This window comes from Metopolophium dirhodum, chromosome 7, assembly GCF_019925205.1.
Source record: "Metopolophium dirhodum isolate CAU chromosome 7, ASM1992520v1, whole genome shotgun sequence".
NCBI classification, from domain to species: domain Eukaryota; kingdom Metazoa; phylum Arthropoda; class Insecta; order Hemiptera; family Aphididae; genus Metopolophium; species Metopolophium dirhodum.
In genome coordinates this window covers 4,394,699-4,416,268 of record NC_083566.1, presented here as the reverse complement: position 1 = coordinate 4,416,268, position 21,570 = coordinate 4,394,699, and the positions used below count along the sequence as shown (strand labels likewise).

The following is a 21,570-nucleotide window of genomic DNA, read 5'->3' as shown; positions in this document are numbered from 1 at the left end:
AACAACTGGATTTGGCTATTCTGTATTTCTGACTTCTGTGAGACTGTGACTGAACACTGAAGTACTGAATTACTAAACTAACTATATAGTTACTGAGTATATAGTTGTAACTTGTAAGTACTAACTGATTTGACCGATGTGTTTCGGTCATAATAATATAATTAATAATAACAATTAACAAGTCAATAGTACATACCTGAGATAATTATTCTGAAGAGAGTAGAAATGTTGGAAACAGAAGACGTTTTTGATGATTGGTTTTTTAACTCTTTCAAAAGGTAAGAATATTTTGATTAAACTTTACTTTTAAACATAGTAAATACCTATTGTAATTTGACTGGTTGATATAATTTTTTAAAAAACAAGGTATCATAAACTGCAAATGTTTGGTGTGGATAAACCAATATTTTCAATGGAGCTGAGTTGTGATTCCTCAGTGTGTTTAGCGTGTGAAAAACCTGGAGAAAATGGTTTTGAAGTATTGAATTTGGAACTTCCAAACAAGCTTTACCAAATTGAAAATGAACACGATTCAATAAGCACGAGTAGAGATTTGAAAATCAAATGTGGCACTTTAACTGATAATCGATTAATTGATGTAAACAAAAATTATAAGTATTTTGGTAACTATATTATCATTAAAATTTTAAGTTTAAATAAATATAATAATTTATTATTTATTATTTTAATAGATGAAAACTCTCTTTGGAAAATCTAAAACAATTTTGTCTGAAGAAGGAGTTGGTAAAGTTTCAATATATGATATGGATCCCCATAAATCAGGCAAGTTTACAAAATTAGAGTAATCTGTTATTACGTAGGTACTTAAAAATATATAGTCATTCAGTTGTCTAATATATAACATATTATATTATTTAATTTTAGATCAAATGATTCCATTGGTGAATATAGATAGCAAAGTGGAGAATGCACATTTAGCTGTTGATTGTACAACTGATACCTTAATAATTTGGGGAAAAGAATATTCTTGTCATACAGGTTGTGTATTTAACATGGAAAACAATACGAAAACACTCATGATCAGAGATGTGACCAACGACCCAGAATGCATTTATACACCACATTTCATTTCTAAAAATGAATTGGTTGTTCAAAATTCAAAAAATGGTTCATTTGATCTGTATGATTTAACTAGTGGTCAGCATGTAAAAAATATTCATTTACCTGGTAAGTATTTGGATGTTACTGGGTAGGAACAATGATGTTTATTATTTTTACTAGGTATCTATAAAACTTATTGCTGGTACTGTATTTGAAAATACAAAATACTTTTTCTGAAATTTGTATTATTAATCGATTGTTAAAGTTAATCATTTGGAACCAAATTCACTTAATCATTTATTTTAAATAACTTATTAATTTTATTGCTAGTATTTTGTTAGTAAGTAAATAATTATAAATAAGTTATTTGCCTACTTATTTTTTTTTAATACTTTGTTTTTACAAAAATAAATTTGTATAAATGATTTTTAAAAAAGTTGTTAAAAAAATATCTAACCAATGTGCCCATCTACTGGAACATATTTTATACATAAAAATAATTAAAAGATTGATATATATTTTTGAGCTATTATGTGATGTAAATTGTCATTGAATTTTATAGTATAGTTTAATTTATGAATAATAATTAAACATTACATTTACATGACAGACAACATCATTAGGATTTTGTAGTATTATTACTTTTAAGTCAAATAAATTGGGTTTTACTTTTAATTGTATCTTTCCAATGTTCAGAATATGAAAATATATTATAATATTGTATTATGATTGATATTGGTAATATGAATTAAATAATTAAATATAAAGAACCTTCTCAAAATGTACAAAATATAAATAAAAGTACATAATCCTACTACAATCTTCTTCATACTACTGTAGATATTTTATTATAATTAAATATATTTTTTTCTTTCAGAGGCTGATAGTTATGCAAAATGGTTTTTAAACACTGCATACACAAGTTCTAAAGAAGCAACCACATTAAATTTAACATTAATTTCTAATTCTGGAACTTTACTTACATATGATTTGAGAAATTGTAAGACTCCTACAATGTATCAAAGAGAATTGTTTTCAAAATGTAATAACAATATAAACATTAGCCTTGACCCTACTAATTCACAAAATTATGCTGTTAGTGGATTTGACGGTAATGTGTATATAATAGAAGAATCTGATTGTAATACCAACTTGATACACAAGTTTATACATGAAGGACATATGTTCACTGAAGATGAAGATTTATGTCAAAATACAGTTACAAGTAGTACATTATGGTTACCAATGTGTGGACGTGACACACTGTTATCATCTGCAATTGATGGATCAATTCAAGGATGGCAATATATTTCATAAAAAAAATAACAATAATAATTACATTTTGATGTTGTACAAAAAGTCTGATATATTTAAATATTCTATTAATAATTGGTAAATTTAAAATAGAATTAATTTATATTATACGTTTTAATTATTTTTTGAATTAAATTTTTGCCAAACACAACAAGTATTATCTTTAGAAGCCGTCAAAATTGTATCACCTAGATAGCTCATTAATACCGAGAATATGTGATCAGTATGCCCTTTTAGTTCTTGTAAACATTCTCCGGTTTCTGTGTCCCAAATAATAGAACTATGGTCTTGTGATGCGGTAAGCAGATGATGTCCAGCCGGTTCCCAAAAAACCTGAAATCACAATAAGATAATTATTGTATTATATTAAATTTAGTTTTTTCAGATTAATTGAATAGGTACTTTTGTAACTTCTCCTGTGTGTTCAATCATTGCGGAAATTAAGTCTCCACTGCTTACATCCCAGATGCAAGCACTACAATCACTGCTCGCTGTAGCCACTCGACGACCAACTGAATCAAAGCAAATGTCTAGCACCTATACAACAATTATTAAACTTTACAATTGTTGGTTATCTGAAACGAGTAAACACAATGTTGAATATCTCACTACCTCGTCTGTATGGCCTGCAATAGTGTGACAACAGCTGTCAGTCCTCCTCACATCCCACAACTTGGCCGTGCCGTCCAATGAACTGCTGGCGATTGCTCTGCAACTGAAGTCGTAGTGACAGGCAGTCAATTCAGCAGTATGGCCATACAGTGTTGCTGTACATCTATGCATAATCAGATAAAATGTTCTACATCACAAAGTTTTGGTTGCAAATTAACATAAAACCATTATTACCCGATTAAAATTTTTAGGATTAATTTAAACAGAAATCGTAAATATACGAATAAATGTTAAACTGAATAAAAATCCACTTAAAGGAATCAATATTTAGTACTGTGGATTAGGTTTATTTTGCATAATAATAATAATAAATAATATTTCATATTATCTGTAATATCTACTAGTAACTGGTAAAAAGCACTAATATTTTTTCAAAATAATTTAAATTTTGTATTAAGTATTTTATATTTTATTTTATTTTTAATAAGATACAGCCGGGGACCAAAACAATGTGAAATATTTAATAGATATCTACAATAACTTAATGGATAATTAGTAATATATAATAAAGGTAATAATGTTAGCAAAGACCAGTTGACAAATTAGTTTTATTAAAGGTGGGGTTAGCAATACGGCTTTATTAGCTATACACATAAGACAATAAATAGGGGAGTTTAATAAATAATTAGAAGAAGAAAATTGAATAATATATAGAAGAGAGTTTCTAATGAGACGTGGCGGAACTTTAAAATATTTTATGAAGGAGAGTAGGGTAGTCAATTAGATTAGATAACAGCTTTGTAATAAATTAAATGTTTGCGCAGCCTCTACGATCAGCAAGGCTGGATAAATTTAAAGCTAACCATGTAGACGACAAGGTACTTTAAGTAAATAATCAGCAAAATATGATAGATATTTTTGTTGAACCCTTTCTATCATTAGAGTGTCAAGGCCTGAGGGTCCCAAATAACAGATCCGGCCTAATCTAAAATATGTCTGACTAAGGAGCACGGTTGTAGATATATCTACAAAAGAAAATTAAAGAACGGTCGAATTTGAATACAGAGGATATTATTTTAGATTCTAAACGGAATGAATGTATTGGTTCTACAATATGATATGAACTACTGCCTAGTGACTACAATAGCTTCTATTTTAATCTTGGTCAGTTTTTGGAACTTGTGCCTTGTGGTGTACAATTGGTATCAGTGCCGTGTTAACTTTTATTGGAGCCCCAGGGCAATAATATTTGAACATTTTTTGCCCATTAAAATCTTACCACTTTTGTTGACCTAAGGCACTTGCCCCATTTTCCACCCCAACCTTTGCACAGTTCTGACTAGTGAAAACTGTTAGTAAAGTTATTTGCATTCAATTTATTTAAAAAATAACAATATATATAAATATCAATGAACTTGCCCAACATAGAAAGGAAACTTGATTTTTTATAATCATTTTTTACTTATTTTAGACCCAACAAAAATAATCAGTGCTATAATATTGCTATGTAGCAGAGCACGCCAGTGTACCAAAATTCAGTTAGGTGGGAATTTTTCCGAGCTGAACGCCTTTTTTCGTCTAATTTGACCTAAAGTATCACACGACAAATTAACTATACGATAATAAATTAACTCACTGGGCAGTGCGAACATCCCAAATCTTGATTGTGTTGTCGAAAGAACCAGTGAGCACCGTCGTTCCATCTCTATCAAACTGATTAACCACCACTTCGCCAGTATGACCCCTCAATGTGGCAACGTTTTGGCCTGTGAACAGTGTAAACATGCGTTATGCGTATAGGTAGGACGTCGGTCGTAGGTATAATACAGTCATTCTCAAAGTGGGCGATAGCGCCCCCTAATGGGCGTTGGTGGTCTTCAGGGGGGCGGTAGGATGCCCGAAGGAGTTTAGGGGGCGATACAAAAAATTATATATATAAATATTATAATTATATTATATTAAAAAAAGTCTCATTTATATATTTATACATATATTAATACAAAATGTAATATAGTAAATCTATATTTATTAAAACAAAATCCTTTTTCAATTTATAAATTTTATATTTTGAATTCATAACTTTTTTAGCATGATTTTAATAAAAATAATTTTAATGTGAATAATTTTAATTATAACTGTTTTGTTTTAATAAAAATACTTTTAAGTATGAAAAAGTATGCGTTTTAATTGCTGTCATCCAAAAAGCTAATTTAAAATGTATGTTAGAACTCAGAAATTAGATATAGCATATTTATATATTATAAATTGTAATATCTATTTTTAAAAGACATAACAGATGCTAAGTTAATTTTTTTTTTTGGGGGGGGGGGGGCGCTAGAAAATTTTTGATTCTCAAAGTGGGCGTTGGATGAAATAAGTTTGAGAACCTATGGTATAATATATACCTACCCTACCTAGTATACTATATGCGTAAAGGTATTATACTGGTAAACTTATAGTTAGGTATTTATATCCAATATTATTTACCTACTATGCTACCTAGCCACTTATGGCCGGATTTCAGATTAGACACTATATAGGTACTGTTGTAGGTGTAGCTACTAATAACGATTAGATTTTAACGGACGCAATGCATTACAACTCTCCGTGTTTTTGTTCTTATATTATAAATTAAGCACTTTGATTATGTATTGTAGCGGGGGTGCAGGAGAGCGGCTAAGCCATCAATTATGTTATTTTGATGGGGAAATTATACGACAATATTATTATCGGTTGGAACCTGGAGGAAATGGGAGCGCTTAAAATATTAGTATGTATAGACTGCATCCCTAAACCTATGTCAAAACTTAAGTCACGACGTGGCTTCTTCTCTATAGCTTGTTCCTTGTAGTGAAAATTACAGGCTCCGCAGCAACACTAACCTGTAACGGCGTTAAACAGCTTGGTCGTATGGTCCATCGATGAAGTGGCCACCGTCTGCGTGGACCGGTAAACGGCCACCGCGACTATCTCGGCTGAATGTCCACGCATGGTGCACAAGCACTCGCCTTCATTGTCCAGCGACCATATCCGCGCCGTTTTGTCGAACGATCCGGTCAGCACCCTGGAAAATTGAGTTTGGTTCAGATTTTCACTCACACACGTCTTTGTAGCTTTGTTCGGTGGGAGGACCGAGGCCCGAGGGTGTGTGTAGTGTGTGCATTGTGCAGTTGGATTTTTCAAAGGGGGGGGGGAGGTGCTAAACAAAGTAAATCAGAATTTAATATCCGTTACCTTATGCTAGGTCGTTAATATACTTTATCCCGTAACTGTAATGACCTCTTAAAAATATGAAATGATTGATAATACGCATAATGTTTCTTCAAAACTGTTTTCAGAAATATCATGGTTTGTACTTTTTCTTTTAATATATAAGATCCGTACCATTTCCTATATCCATAATACAGGCCACAGCCAATTGCCCCATACTCCCCGGGTACTGTGTGTGTCTGGGAGACGTTTGCACCTGCTGATATGATTTTAAGAGGAGGTACCAGTGTACCAGGGGTGGACTGGGAATAAAATTGGCCATGGGAAACAGTAAATTCGGCCCAATTTTGGGCCAATACCTAATTAAATATTTATAAGTTATCGGCCCTAATTTTAGGATCGCCCACCCACCATCCTAGCCAGTCTACCCCGGATAGATACCTATAATATAGCGTCCGGGGCCCGGGGGACGGGAATCCCTGTACAGACTACAGAGTGATTTTTTTGTCACATATCGCTCAGACCCTAGCTGTACCTAGTTATAGTGCACAAGTTATAGATTAAGTAGGTTATACTGTTGTAGGTATAATAGGTATATTGTAGATCGAGTATTTTGCTATAAAATAATAACCTTGTATATAGAAATATAATAGTTATGGTGATATGGATCATGATGAATGTATCGTGTACGGTGTACCACCCCTGGTTATACATGTGTGTATATTTGTAAGTCTAAAGTCACTTACATTGCTATGCTACTTACTATGCCTAATTACGCATATTGTGCCATGGTGGCCGGTGGGTAACGATGTAAGCCACTGGCACATTCATGTGATATACTGATACCATTGGTGCAACTATGGGGGAGGGGATTTAGCCCCCCCCCAAAAAAAATATCCCTTATTGATTTAGATATAAGCCCCCTATAGGTTATTTTTAATAAATAGTTTTGTTAGCCCCCCCCCCCCCAGAATTTTAACCCTAGTTGCGCCTATGACTGATACTAACCTTCCCGCGATTGCCAATGACACAACGTACACCGCGTTCTCATGTCCGATGAGCGTCGATGTCTCTTCGCCCGTCCGGGTGTTCCAAATCTTGCACGTTCGGTCATAGCTTCCTGTGGCGCAACTACAATACACGCGCAAATCCGGTTATTCATATTTATATTATATGTATGTCGACTAAAGACCGAAGTATGCCAATGTGCAAGTACTACGGAGTAAGATTAATATTTAGCCCGTGGATGGTAGGTGCATAACATTATTATTATAATTTATTTTTATACGAGCCCAGGCGTTGAGTATAGGCAATATTATACGCTTCAAAATGTTCTGGGACGCAGAAGAATAAATTAGTTAATTTAATAAGTATAATTATTTTCCGTGTAAGTTTTATAATGCAGTTATGAGAATAATGTCAGAATGTTGGGCAGTGGGCAATAAAACGGAACACAAAGGGTGAGTGTATATTGTGTACCAGACATAAGAATGCTAAGATGGATGTGTAGATAGTAACACTAAGAAGGAGTGAAGGACCAATGCCCATAGACTGTACCTCTTACTTTTATATATATAATAGAGGTGTTAGGTACTAAATTTTACATTTTTATAGGATGGCTAAATAGCTTTATTAGCCAAGTAAATAACTATTTTATTATGTGTGGCTATGTATATATCAACAAAAATATATTCGATTTTCGTGAACTGAAACAAAATTCATGTGTGACTGTTTGAGCTACTCTATATTTACTGAAGTAGAAACTAAAACTCCTCCCGACCATCAAGGAATCTATTAATATTATTTTTATTGAAAAGAGTCCTGTAGTTTTTAGTCTAGGTATAGTCTATAGAGGACAAACAAACAAATACACATACATTTTTATAAATTGGATTTCTCTGTAGCTTACACCCAGTGGTGTGAATAAAAAAAATTGGTGTTTCTTAAATAATTTTAGGTGACCTACCCCCTCATAATATTGTCTTACTGACCTATAAAATGTACTTATTTTCTTCAATCCATACCCACCCACCCATATTTAAGGTGTTGCCTAAGCAACACGCTAAAACTTGGACCCTATGTCCAGGGACGGATTGGGCCATAGGGAAATCGGGAAATTCCCGATGGGCCGCGTACTAAATAGTAAATAGTAGGTAGACGTAAATATAATCTAAGAAATTCTGCCAAACACAACACACACGTGTAAAAACCCTACCGTTACAAATCCCACTACCTACAATCATAAAAACCCCACAATCAGCTAATGGTCATAGTCGCCGGGCTTAAAGATCAATTAAAAAAAAAAAAAAAATCTATCATCTAATAATTAATAAATATTACCATTGATTATAAATTATTCATTCAATGATATTACGTAATAACAGTCTATAATATTATAACGCGAAACGTTGTAAATTGTAATGATACAAGTATACAAAGTCTACAACAGAAACTGAATAATGATATTAATTATCAATAAGTAATAACAATAACTGTAATCAAAAAATCAACTTCCGTGGACAGTAAAATCTATAAATAATTCGGGTTATCGTCGATCAGATGGACCGGCGGGTTGCGGGTAATGACGACGAATTTTGACGATACAAGTCGATGTGGGTCGTTAATATGAATACCTAATAAGCATATTTTTATTCGAAATTTATATTATTTATATTTAAATATCATTAAAAACCTCGATATCAGCACTCGGCAGTCAGCAGTTCAGCACAATTTGGTTAATTTCACAATTCAATTACTAAGTACTTAACTAGGAATAATTCATAAAATATTTTTTTGTCACGCCTGCACCGAAAGTTTGGTTTTCGACCACGGTTGAAGCGTTCGAAAGCGTCCTTTTTCCGTCCAGCGGGCGGTAAAGTGGAAATCCCCAAAGTGCCGGGCGGAAAAGAGGAAATCCCCAAAAGTGCCGGACGGAAAAGAAGAAATCCCCAAAAGAGCCGGCCGCCGGGCGCGTATCCCCTGCACAACCAGAAACTAAAATGTATACCTACCACGGTTCTTATAAAACATACACTTTTGGTTACATCTTAAATGTATAGTATAACCTCCCAGTGTTGGGAAAGTTCCTTTTAAAAAGGAACTCGTTCCCGTTCCTCGTTCCTACTGTAAGAAAGGAACTCGTTCCCGTTCCTCTTTCCTGTCCCGAAAAAAGAACGCGTTCCCGTTCCTTTTTAAAAAGGAACGCGTTCCCGTTCCATCATGTTCCTTTTTTTGCAATTTGAGTGGTGGTCAATGGTGTATTTTGCGAACAATTTTTAAGTCAGAAATAATCGAACCGAGAGAGTTAACCGATTATTTCTGACTTAAAAATTTTTCGCAAAAAACACCATTGACCACCACTGAAATCGGTTAACCCACTCCTTTCTAGGAGCACCGATTTTTAACAAAAATGATTTGTCTTAGATTTTTTTTGTTATAATTCAAAAGTTGTATAGCGTAGACTTGAAACTTTATATATATACATTCATATTGCATAATTGCATAATATTATACATGTATATTACTATAGTAGTATAGTATACCTGTATACAGTGTATAGTGTGTACTATACACGATACACCACACATAGAGACATGCTATAGGTTATAGGCTTATAGCCCATAGGAGTATAGGACATAGTATAATACAACAATCTGTTTTTTTTTTTAATTCAATTTATTTGAAAAAATATTTTTATACTGACATTTTGTTTTGTTTGAGAAGAACTAATTTGGCGCGCGGAACCGGAAACGACCCGGAACACGACACGTAGTCGACCGACGGCGTCGCGGCTCAGTTTTGGCGCGGAAACACACTATATGCGCTTCATAAAATATACTGTGGCACTCAACGTGTTAAAATTTTTTCATTATTTGAGGAACGGAAATTTTCGTTCAAGTTCCTTCAAAATAGGAACTCGTTCCCGTTCCTCGTTCCTATATTTTAAATGGAACGCGTTCCGAGCTTCGTTCCTATAAAAGGAACGCGTTCCTTCCCAACACTGTAACCTCCTTGCATGACGCATAAACATTTAAACATATTTAATTTACACTGTTCCTAGATAAGTGCGTCGAACGAATGATGCGTTAGTAAGTTTATTTCACGCAATTTGTATAATAATCTTATCAGTTACAATAATAAAATATACAAAGTGAAAATTGTAATTTTGAAATAAAATAAAATGTCTTCCGTGAAATTGTTTTTGTAGAATAGTCTATAATTGTTGCATAGACCCCTGCATAACCTTTTCCATAAACGCAGGGGCGTGACAAAAAATAGTATGTGTGGCTCGCGCGGGAAGGCAATTTCAGTCTTGGGTGAAGTGCGGCACACGACGCCCGCGACTGAAATGGCTCACTTCCCGCCCTTGCCACATAATAATATATTACAAATAATTTACAATAGTTATGAATTATAAAATAAAATGGAAATGGATGGATCAAACTGTAGTTAAAAACGAAAAGGAGGAGCTGAAAAAATTCGAGACAAAAATAAAAAAATACTACTTTTAGAAGTCTTTGCTTCTAAAAGCATTAAATAATTTTTCAATTCTCAGAATAGCGAAGTGAGTTTTAGCTGAACTTTGTCATTATAATAATAATATATTAATAATTAAAAATATTAAACTGTTACTGTACAAAGTACAATAATCTACAATTTATTTTATTGATGGAGAATGAGAGAAACAACATATTTTGCAAAATATTTAATTCAATAGGTACCTATTTTATTTTTTTAATATGATAATATACATTAAATTATTTTAATGTGATATTCAACTAATACCTACTTCTAAAAATTATAGATAATATTTATCTATAAGTATAAATTATGATTTATTGATTTAATAACAAGGCTGGGCAAATTAATGTTTTTTTTTAACTGAGTTTTTAACTTAACTTAAACTTTTTAACTCATTAATACCCATCCTAGTATAATAATTATAGATTTGTTTTTAGAGTAATGATATTATTAATTAGGATGAAACTACTACAGATGTTGAAGTTGGAACATCTACTTTAGATGAAGTAAGTCTTGTAATTTATTGTTTTACTTATAAAAGTACTATTAAATTATTATATTTAACTATTCATATTTTTCTTATAAAAGTAAATAATATTATTATAACTTATAATATTAAACTAAAAAATATTTGTTGAAATATTATATTACAATTTAATAATTTGAGCATTTGGGTCATTATTAGATACCTATAACCTACGTGTCTTTGTGTCTATTGCAGTTTGTAAATTATCAAACTGATCAATGTGTAATTTTTTTAATTTTGGCCCTCTAGATATATTCAAGAAACCTAAAATTACACAGCTTAATCAATTTTTTAAATATCAACCTCAAAAACTAAAATTAAAAGAAGAAACTCCATTTAATTTTCAAAAAGCTTTCTTTAGAAGTAATGGCTCTGAACGAAAATGGTTAACCTACAATAAAAATCCAAAACAATTATTCTGCTATCTATGTCTTGCATTTTCTTCAGAAATTATGAATTAATAATTTTACTAAAGGTTTAGATGTATGGAGTCATACTTATATTCGAACTGATGAACATGATAAAAGCACAGTACATAAAAATTGTGTATCAGCTTTTTTCTCTCCATTCAAATAAACATGATATTGGTTCACTTCTTTTCTGTGGAACTAAGAAAGAGATAAAAAAAAACAGCGAAATTGTTACAAGAGTGATTGAAGCTGTTAAACTTATAGGAAAACGTGGATTGAGTTATAGGGGAAATCAATTTGAAGCAGCACACACATTAGCTAATCCATTTTTTGACCACGGAAATTTTTTAGAAATCATATTGTTTTTAGCAAAATATGATTTTCAAATGAAAGATCACTTGGAAACCGCAATAAAGAAGAGCCGTAAAGCCCACGAAAGTGGTAGTAAAGGAAGAGGATCTTCAGTATGGTACACTTGCCAGTCGCCCCCAATCTCCCAACAAATAGTGGGCCGGTAAAAAAGTATTTTCCCGGGCTGATCCGAAATTCCAATCTATCCCTGCCTATGTCCCTATGTTACACGTCACTGATAAATGGTAATACCTATACAAAGTCACAAAGATAGATACTATTTTTAGTATATTATCTCTTATCTATAGATAGATACCATGTATCTTTGTTTGCAATTTCAATCAAATGTCAGGAATTAAATCTATTTATATCTATATTATAAAATTAATTTAGGTTCCTAAATCCTATATACGTCGAATGGCTAAAAATTACAATTATAATCGCAATACGCCAACACCACATTTTGATATACTAGTAGGTACATAATGGTTTTTTAGTGGCTGATATATTAATTAGTAATTACATACTTCCTAATTTTAACGTGTTATTATGGAAATATACGATAAAAAAAAGGTGGATAAGTGGATGTCGCTCTGCTGTACAGTAGGTTACAAGTGGGTCACTGTAATGGATGGTGTTAAATTTGAATTCAATGATATAATATCATTGTATAAGAAAAACGATTCTGAGCGAAAACGGTCAGTCACCCTATGATATTACCAAGTATATTTGATGATATTATTGTGAATAAAGTAATTTATATATAACCTATTAACGTGGAGCCTTGTTTTAAATTTTCAATCCCTAGCCATAAAAGTTAAACATTTTATAAATTTTTAACCACAAAATAATTAATAAATTATAAATTTGATAAATGTTGTCAAAATTTGAACTTTAAATGCTTATAAAAAAAAATTGTGCATATGTATTTTTAATATTTTTCAACTGCTTTTAAAAACGATATATCAGGAGTCTAATATTAAATTTTCACGCTTTTTTACCCAACAAATAAAAATTTATTGATATTTATAGAAAAAAAAACTAAAAAAATTGAAAACTGACAATGTCCGTAAACAGCTCAAAAAGAGTCAAAATATTTTCAACATTTTATGGTGTATAGAAAATGCTAATATAAACATTCAGTGAAATTTTCAAGTATCTACAGTCATTCGTTTTTTAATTACAATAAAATAAGAAAATTGTTACATGAGAAATCGAGTAAATATCAAATGTTGTAAAAATATAAATTTCAGACGCTCATAAAAATTTAATTTAAGTTTCTTCTAGACATTTTTTTTTTGATAAAGGTAGACAAACTTATGAGTAATCTTATATTACATTTTCAAATCTTAGATTTAAAAAGAAAAATTTTTATGAATTCTCATCAAAATAATTTGCTATTTTTCGTGATTTTTCCGTATTTTGTCAAAATTTGAACTTTAAATGCTTATAATTAAAAACTGTGACTAAGGATTTTTAATTTTTTTCATCTGCCTTTGAAACAATAAACTAGGAGCCTTCTATTAAATTTTCAAGCTTTTTTACTCAACAGATAAAATTTTATTGATATTTATAGAAAAAAAAACTAAAAAAATTGAAAACTGACAATGGCCGTAAACAGCTCAAAAAGAGTCAAAATATTTTCAAATTTTTATGGTGTATAGAAAATGCTAATATAAACATTCAGTCAAAATGTCATGTCCCTACGGTCATTTGTTTTAGAGTTACACCAAAAACCAAAATCGATTTTCTCGAAAACAGATTTTGCGTAAAAATTCCCGTTTTTCCTTAATTTTTCTTTTGTTTTTCACGTCGCTTGTGATAACTACTGGGAAATTTTTACTTTTGACCCCCCAAAACACCAACTAGATTCACTTTCCTATCAGAAAAGTTACTATTGAAGAAAATCCAAGCACTTTTACTGTCCTAAAAGGTGATGACAGACACAAAAATAAAAAAAAAAAATAAAAAAAAAAACACACATCATTGTAGAATCAATACATTCATCGCTTCGCTCAGAATCTAAAAGAAAGATAGGTAAATAAATTATATTATAAATCATAATGATAATACTAATAAAATATATACTAATTTTGACATATTGTACGACTAACAAATAGGAAGTACGTAAAATGAAATAGATAGGTACCCTGTAATATTGTTTGGGAAAAATAAGTTTTGAAAAACAATAACAGTGTCGATGGATTATTCACAAAACAAGTAATATAAGTGTATAACACAACTTTGCATTTGCGTAGAAACTCCTCAGTCCTCAGCTAATATTGACGGGACACGTTTTGCTTTCAACAATCTTATAAAATGAGGCAACAATACAATACACTTTCAACTTCTTTGGTATTTCAAACATATTTATTTTATAGTATCAGTTATTATACAACCAAAATCGATACTGATTTTTGTCGAATCAATATTGTAATTTTTTATAAAACATCAATATAATAATATTATATAGTAAATATTTAATAAATGCTGCTTTCTTAAAATTCAGGACAATTTACAGTTTCTCCCTTAAGCAGGGCGTAATGCCTATTAGCTAGCCCTTTAATCGTAATTATGTCGTATAGAAGAGAATTAAGCATTCTTTTTTTTAGATACCTCATGCCTACCTATCTAGCTTTAAATTATATTTACTCACATATCTCCGAATTTGTCAATGGATACATTTGTTATTGGTAACAAATGGCCACTGCTCAGAGTTTTGTCAACATTGAAAGATTCGTGTACATTTTCCCAGTTGTTGAACAATGTTTTATCTTTAAGTTTTTGCAAGATCGTTTCCAGTTGAGGCAGTATTTTAGGAGTGATCAATGGTTCATCGCTCGCAATTTGCGCGGCTAGTTTCTCTACATTTGTACTATTTTTAAAATGTAATACTTAATAAATTAAAATATCAATCAGACATTTCTATATTAAAATATATTTTTCTGGTATCATATTCATTTTAAACTTACTTTCGTTCAATATCAAACAAATCCAAAATCTTTTGCTTTATTTTCCTTTGCTTTTGATATTCAAAAACAATACCTATAAAACACAATTGACATAAACATTGAAAATTATATTATATTATTACCTATATTAGTAAAAAAATATTACCTGGTGGATAATATCTTATATAAAATTTATTTAATTTCATATAAATCTTTTATTAAAGGTAAGTACTTAACTTAAATATTGTTCAATTGAACATGCCGCATAAAACTTTTTCAATATTGCCATAGTTACATAAGTACAATGTTGGATCTAAATATTATTGATTTTGAGTATTTCGTTAAAAAGATAACATTATAATACATAATGATGGTTATAGTTCTACACTTGGTAGTTGGTACTTGTTAGTTGTTACTATAGTTTTTATCAGTATTTTTGAATAGCGACAAATTAATAACATTCAACTTTGTCACTATACTATATTATAGTAGGTATTTAATATTGAAAAACAATGATTATACAATATATTACACTAACAATATATTATAATATATATATATATTTTTATTTAAAACAAAAATAAAATTTCATAATAATTATATATGAATAATCATGACAAAATGTATTTACATTTAACTAGATGAATTTACATACTTAAAATGTTTATAATTACTCATGGAGGGGAAAATAGATTTTTAATTAATGTTTTGATGTCACTTAATTATAAAATATATACAATTTTGTGGATACAAAAAAAGGACTATATTTTCATAAAAAATAAAATAATATTTAACCATAAAACTAACAGCATTCAACTGGTTTGTAAGCTTGAAAGAAAACACAACGATTGAACAAATATAGTATTAAACACTGACTATAAATACGAAACAAAATATAATTCACAAGATTTTAAGATTAAAAAGCTTATAATATATCATACATAACATAAAAATAAACATAAATGACCATAATAATTTGCAATAAAATTTTGAACAAAAATAAATTGTACTTAACGTATATAGTATGTATAGGAAGGAAATACTAAGGGTCCCGGTGCCAGTTTTTCAAATTTTCCACAGTACTATAAAATTTGAAAATTAAATTTTATATTTTTGTTGTCATCTCAATTATAAGACTTTTCCACTAATCTACTACCTGATACCTATTTAGGGGGGGGAGGGGGGGTTGATAGGGTGTATTATATTGCAAAAAATGACTTTACGGGAATAACTCTCAAGCTTTGTAGGATTGCCAGATTATGATGATTATTTTTTTATCTGAAAGAAGAAGATTTCTTACAGCTCGCATTGATCTCTGATTTTGTATTTTATTTCAAATAATTGTATAAAAAATTTGTAAAAAAATGTTTTTTATCTTGTATTTTTTCTAGACATATTATAAAGTTTGAGAATAAAATATTGAAAAACAGAGATCGATGCGGGCTATAGAATATTTCCATCTAGCAATTAAAAAAAAAATTATGAAATTTAGTTGATTCTACATGGCGGTATTGTTATTCCCGCAGAGTGTAGTTTGGAGGACAAAATGGTATCGGCACCGGGTGCCTTAATTAATATAGTTATTATTAAATTTATGTAAATGTCACATACACATTACCAACATAATGCAATGTATGATAAATAAAATATTGCAAACGCGTCAACTAACAACTTGTTGATCAAAATTATTTTACACTCTTTGCGATCTTTGCTGCTTTCTTTGCTTCATGTTTTAATGTTTTTTTAGTGTTCTGATCAGCTTCTGTTAATTCATTAAACTTTCGGGAAGCTAAAAAAATATTAAATATATAATATTATGTTATTCATTATTCTTCTTTGTTAACCTACCTGCATTCTTGCGTTTTTTGTTAGAAATATCTGTTGTTTTTGGTTTGGATTTGATTAATCCAAATGATGCAGATAAATTGAGACCATTGGAATTTTGGTTGTTCAAGAATTCATGAACAATCCATGCTTGTATAGCCAATGCGCCAATCGAACATATTAATTTAAACATGGGGGTGTTGAAGTCACGCGATTCTCCACTGTACTGCACACCTTTAAGACCGAACCATAGCATCGTCTGAGATAGGATTAATGTCAGCGATTGTACAGTATAAAACAACCAGTTGTACACATTTTGGGCCACTAATAAAAACATATATTTTAATAAATTAATTACTTAATGCTTATAGGTCTCTAAAATAACTCACATTGAACTTTTTTACTATCTTCGTCTTTCTCAGTGATGTCAATCAATTTAACGGCGTGTTTTGTAAATCCACAAACATAATTCAATAATAGTATTACTACACCAATACGGTGGAAACTGAAACGTAAGACCAACGTTTAATTAGTAAAATATTTATTTTGTTGTTTTCATAAGAAAATTCTTCAAAATTACTTAGTTATGTATATAGCCGAAACAAATGCCAAGTACAATACAGAATACTTCACTCTGCTAAACATATCCTCTTTTTTAATTTTTTGGAAATACAGTTCTGGCATAATATGAGCCCAGTAAGCAAATTGGATTATGTAAAAGAATTTTGTTGAAAACGATAGAGTGCTGTATGGATATCCAATCCATAATGATGAAAGATCAGCCAACCAATTTCCTCTGTAAAATATATAGAACATCATGATAAAATATCTAATTAATTCTATATACTAAATAATATTTTATATTTTAAATAGTTTAAAAAAAATAAACTAATGAACAATCCATTTTAAATTATCCAATAATTTATTACAAATGCTTACTTCACAACAATGTCTAATGCCCAAATCATAGAAACTGCATTGAATACAATCAGCTGTCCAGATTCATTAAATTTTGAGTTTTTTGATTTGGATAAATGCAATTTACGGCAAATTTTCTGCAAGTAAAATTGATTAGATGATTAACTAGTAAATACTACTTAATAATTGCAGAATTAGTGCTAGTTGGAGACAGTGGTGAATGTGGAGTAAATAGCCCCCACTAGAATTTTTTTTTTTTAAATTGATATATGAACTAAATCGGAATAAGGAATATTATCAACTTATTAAATGTTGTATTTTGATATCTTCTGATTATTTTGTCAATACAAATTATTGGACAAATTTAAACAATGTAATGTTGAATAAAATACTGTTTAATATTATAATACCTATATCTTTAGTTCATTGTTTTTTTTTTTAAAACAGAACTACCTACATATAAATTGCATAATTGAATAAAAACGATTAAATAACTACAATTTAGACCCCCAACATTTTACTTACGGCCTTGTAAGTACCAGTGATACTAGATTGTCACCCCCCTAAATGAACTTTATATCTGCCATTTCATTGTTTGTAGATAATATCTATTTTATAGTTTCATAAAGAGCCTCTTATGATTAATAGATAAACATAAGTACTTTCAAATTTACTTAATTAACTAAATTAACTATTAAAAGCATTTGGTAATTACTTAAATAGGATTTAAATTCTGAATATCACTTGGAATACGAAAGAAATGATTTTTTATTAAGAGGACGCTACACCCGCATGTGTTGTCTCCGTCTTACAAATGTACAACGTAGCAAAAACTGTTTTGCGCGGGAAAGAACCGAGAAGCTATAGTCATAACTAAGAAACAAGATTTTCACCACATAAAAAGGAGATTTTTGGCTGTGCAACGTTGTTTTTATTTTTTTGATATCACTTATATGAAAAAAGTTCTTACTGTTTCAAAAACCATTATTTTTTGTGTTTTTCAAACTTGAAAAACTTTTTTCATATAAATGATATCAAAAAAAATAAAAACAATGTTGCACAGCCAAATCTCTACTTTTTATGTGGTGAAAATCTTGTTTCTTAGTTATGACTGTAACCTTCTAGGTTCTTTCCCGCGCAAAAACAGTTTTTTGCTATGTTGTACATTTGTAAGACAGAGACAACGCATGCGGGTATAGCGTCCTCTTAATTAGATTCTAGATTTTTATATTTAGGTATAAAGCTATTGAACAAATAAAATACATGTAGAAAATAAAAAGTTAAACTGTTTAACAAATTTTTAATTCAATCCAAATGCTGTCTATTTTTTTTTTAAATGGAAATCAAACTATAAGGATTAGTTATTTTATCTAGAGAATAATGCACCAACTGTTTATGATAACACAAACATGTACATTTCTTGAGAACGATATTAAGACTAATACAAAACTAGGAAATAATATGAGCAGAAATGTTTTGAAACTTTTACTATTACTACTACCACATACAATAAATATTGTCTTAAATACCTCAGAAGTCTACACATGTAATTAACTACGATATACTTACATCCAAAACATATTCTTGAATGATGGCATGGAATATGATGCAAATGAGGAAATAGAAAAATATAGCAAACAAATCCTTTAGACCTGTACCATATGTTTGCAAGGTGTTAGGTCCGGTAGTCTGGACATATTGCAGGGCCACAAACAATGAAGACACTGGTGAAGTCAACTGCAATGCAAAACAAAAAAACAACATGATACAACGCCAATAACACAACGGCAACGCTCTACGTGAGAAATTAGTTGCTGCGTCTTTTGCTCACCTGAACCATGAGACCGATGACGATGACCATGGCCACGCAGGACATGATGTCTGCATGGTTTTGGATGACGAACTCATGGCTGAGTATGGGCAAATTCTTGTTGGCGGCAGCCTTTCTGCCTTTGATTGGGGCCATTTTCGATACGGCACTCAGCAGCTGGACAGTTAAAGGGGGTTTAGCCACGTATGGAGACGAGACTGTTGTTACAAACGCGTCGGCAGACGGAGCTGTAAGTACGACGGTCGGCGATCGAATGTAACTGGTAGACTACATTGAAGATCAGAAAGCGGCCGTAGTCGTTGGCACCCGGACCTGAGTGTGTGGCAGTTGCGTTGGCTGCTTACAGGTTGCTGATGTGTCAATATAATACACCTGTCGGCGTGTGTTTACATTTTCCGTTTATTTTTTTATTGATAACGTCGAAGGCGACTAGTGATAACCACGTATCGGTCACGGTAATAGTGCGTCACGCGGCCGCTAGATGTCACGCGCGTCGTTTACTACATCGTTTACCACAGTTGTAACTTATACTACAAGAATAGATTAAATTTAATGATCTAAGGCGTAATTAGCAGGCGCGCTGTTTAAAAGGGGATGCATAGGAGGGATTAGGGGCCATGGCCCCCCTTGGCGTCATAAACTACCTATAAATAATAATTTCTTTCAAAAATCTGTAAAAAAGTTCAGTGTTTGTATAAGTTATTATAATCACGGCCTACAAATTTTACTATTGGATAGGTACGTGTTTTTTCCTCAGTACAAGTGGGTAAATGGTTAAAAGTAAAATTTTGGAACAAAATGATACCGCCCCATTAGAAGACGAATCAAATCCGCTACTCGTAATAAATTAGTCGATGTTAATTATAATAATTAAATGTAGGTAATTAATCAATTGTTAATAATTATATTATTACCTCAGATATCTATATATGTGTGGTTATTAGGTATTTAATACCACGAACTAAGATATTAGTATATAGATACACCAAGTCTACAACCATCTAAGGTATAATAATATTATCTTGGTTCGTGGTTATTAATACCATTGATTATAAATAATAGTATTCATAATCAATGTTAATACTTATTAGTTATTACTTATTAGCATAGTGTATACCTACTGTATACCGTGTGTCCGCGAAAACTGGGTACACTCTATTACTCAGTTCCCTACATTACTCAGTACTCTATACATATTTTAGAATTCTGCCTGCAGGATATAGATGATCCAATAGTCTAGTTTCATGTTCCGCAAACAGAATTCAAAAATATGTATAGGGCACTAAGTAATTTACTGATAATATGGGTAATTTAATTATTCAGTGTACTCTGTTTTCGCGGTATATGTCTATGATTAGTAGTGTAGAAAAGGAAGTATAATAGTAACATTATTAAATATTATTATCAATATAAACAGAAGTGGTTACAGGTCCGTGTGTAGGATTTCAGAATGGGGGGTGTTTTGAAAAAAAAATGTATAACATAGATACATCAATAATTAGCAAATAGTATTATAACATATTTATATTTATTATTAATTTTGTAAGTACTTATGTTAAAAGTGCTTTTTTTTACAAAATACTTTAAAATACAAATCATTTTTTTAATAAATTTACTCGACGAGGGACAGAAAAGAATTGATTCAGTGCTTGATTTATGTCCACGTTTATATCACGATGTATATTAATGCATGTATAATAATGATGCCAGTCCATTTAAGCGATCTTCACTCATTGTTGATCGTAGGTAAGTTTTCAGCCGACGTAATGTTGAAAATGACCTTTCATTAGTCGTTGTAGTCACAGGCAAAACTGACATTACACGTAACATTTTATGAACATTAGGAAATGCATCTGCATTACAAATATCGTGGGCATCAAGGACGTTTCGAATATTTTTACCAACTAGTCGTCGTCGCCAAATTTCTACCTCACTTATTCAAATTTCTGAATAAAATATTATTGTCCGACATGTATGTTCTATACTTATATTCATACATTTTATTATCATTATATTTTATCGATAACGGCAACTATGACG

General features: G+C 30.8%; 3 protein-coding genes across 3 annotated transcripts; 1 reads left to right on the top strand and 2 right to left on the bottom strand.

The window, feature by feature from the left end:
* Positions 1-7: 7 nt before the first annotated feature.
* LOC132948607 (WD repeat-containing protein 73-like) lies at positions 8-2,524 on the top strand. The gene is made up of 5 exons (XM_061019148.1): positions 8-278; positions 367-598; positions 693-783; positions 886-1,188; positions 1,940-2,524. The coding sequence occupies exons 1-5, from the start codon at positions 226-228 to the stop codon at positions 2,377-2,379; spliced, it is 1,119 nt and encodes a 372-aa protein (XP_060875131.1). The 5' UTR covers positions 8-225; the 3' UTR covers positions 2,380-2,524.
* LOC132948604 (dynein assembly factor with WD repeat domains 1) lies at positions 2,398-15,364 on the bottom strand. Its single transcript, XM_061019145.1, has 9 exons — positions 15,124-15,364; positions 14,979-15,051; positions 14,663-14,881; positions 7,207-7,329; positions 5,871-6,052; positions 4,625-4,754; positions 2,989-3,151; positions 2,779-2,913; positions 2,398-2,709 (listed from the first exon to the last, which is right to left on the bottom strand). The coding sequence occupies exons 1-9, from the start codon at positions 15,161-15,163 to the stop codon at positions 2,491-2,493; spliced, it is 1,284 nt and encodes a 427-aa protein (XP_060875128.1). The 5' UTR covers positions 15,164-15,364; the 3' UTR covers positions 2,398-2,490.
* A 1,140-nt stretch (positions 15,365-16,504) lies between these two features.
* LOC132948606 (translocating chain-associated membrane protein 1) lies at positions 16,505-19,900 on the bottom strand. The gene is made up of 7 exons (XM_061019147.1): positions 19,531-19,900; positions 19,269-19,436; positions 17,721-17,836; positions 17,362-17,577; positions 17,171-17,286; positions 16,806-17,105; positions 16,505-16,746 (listed from the first exon to the last, which is right to left on the bottom strand). The coding sequence occupies exons 1-7, from the start codon at positions 19,663-19,665 to the stop codon at positions 16,643-16,645; spliced, it is 1,155 nt and encodes a 384-aa protein (XP_060875130.1). The 5' UTR covers positions 19,666-19,900; the 3' UTR covers positions 16,505-16,642.
* Between the last annotated feature and the right edge of the window lie 1,670 nt (positions 19,901-21,570).

Coding starts and splice junctions, on each gene's coding strand:
- LOC132948607 (XM_061019148.1), top strand. CDS start 226: ATGTTGGAAACAGAAGACGTTTTTGATGATTGGTTTTTTAACTCTTTC. Junction 784..885: donor TATGGATCCCCATAAATCAG/GCAAGTTTACAA, acceptor ATTTAATTTTAG/ATCAAATGATTCCATTGGTG. Junction 1,189..1,939: donor AAAAAATATTCATTTACCTG/GTAAGTATTTGG, acceptor TTTTTCTTTCAG/AGGCTGATAGTTATGCAAAA.
- LOC132948604 (XM_061019145.1), bottom strand. CDS start 15,163: ATGAAATTAAATAAATTTTATATAAGATATTATCCACCAG. Junction 15,052..15,123: donor TATAAGATATTATCCACCAG/GTAATATTTTTT, acceptor TGTGTTTTATAG/GTATTGTTTTTGAATATCAA. Junction 4,755..5,870: donor GCTGTTTAACGCCGTTACAG/GTTAGTGTTGCT, acceptor CACTGTTCACAG/GCCAAAACGTTGCCACATTG.
- LOC132948606 (XM_061019147.1), bottom strand. CDS start 19,665: ATGGCCCCAATCAAAGGCAGAAAGGCTGCCGCCAACAAGAATTTGCCC. Junction 19,437..19,530: donor TCATCGGTCTCATGGTTCAG/GTGAGCAAAAGA, acceptor TTTGCATTGCAG/TTGACTTCACCAGTGTCTTC. Junction 17,837..19,268: donor TTCAAGAATATGTTTTGGAT/GTAAGTATATCG, acceptor TTTTACTTGCAG/AAAATTTGCCGTAAATTGCA.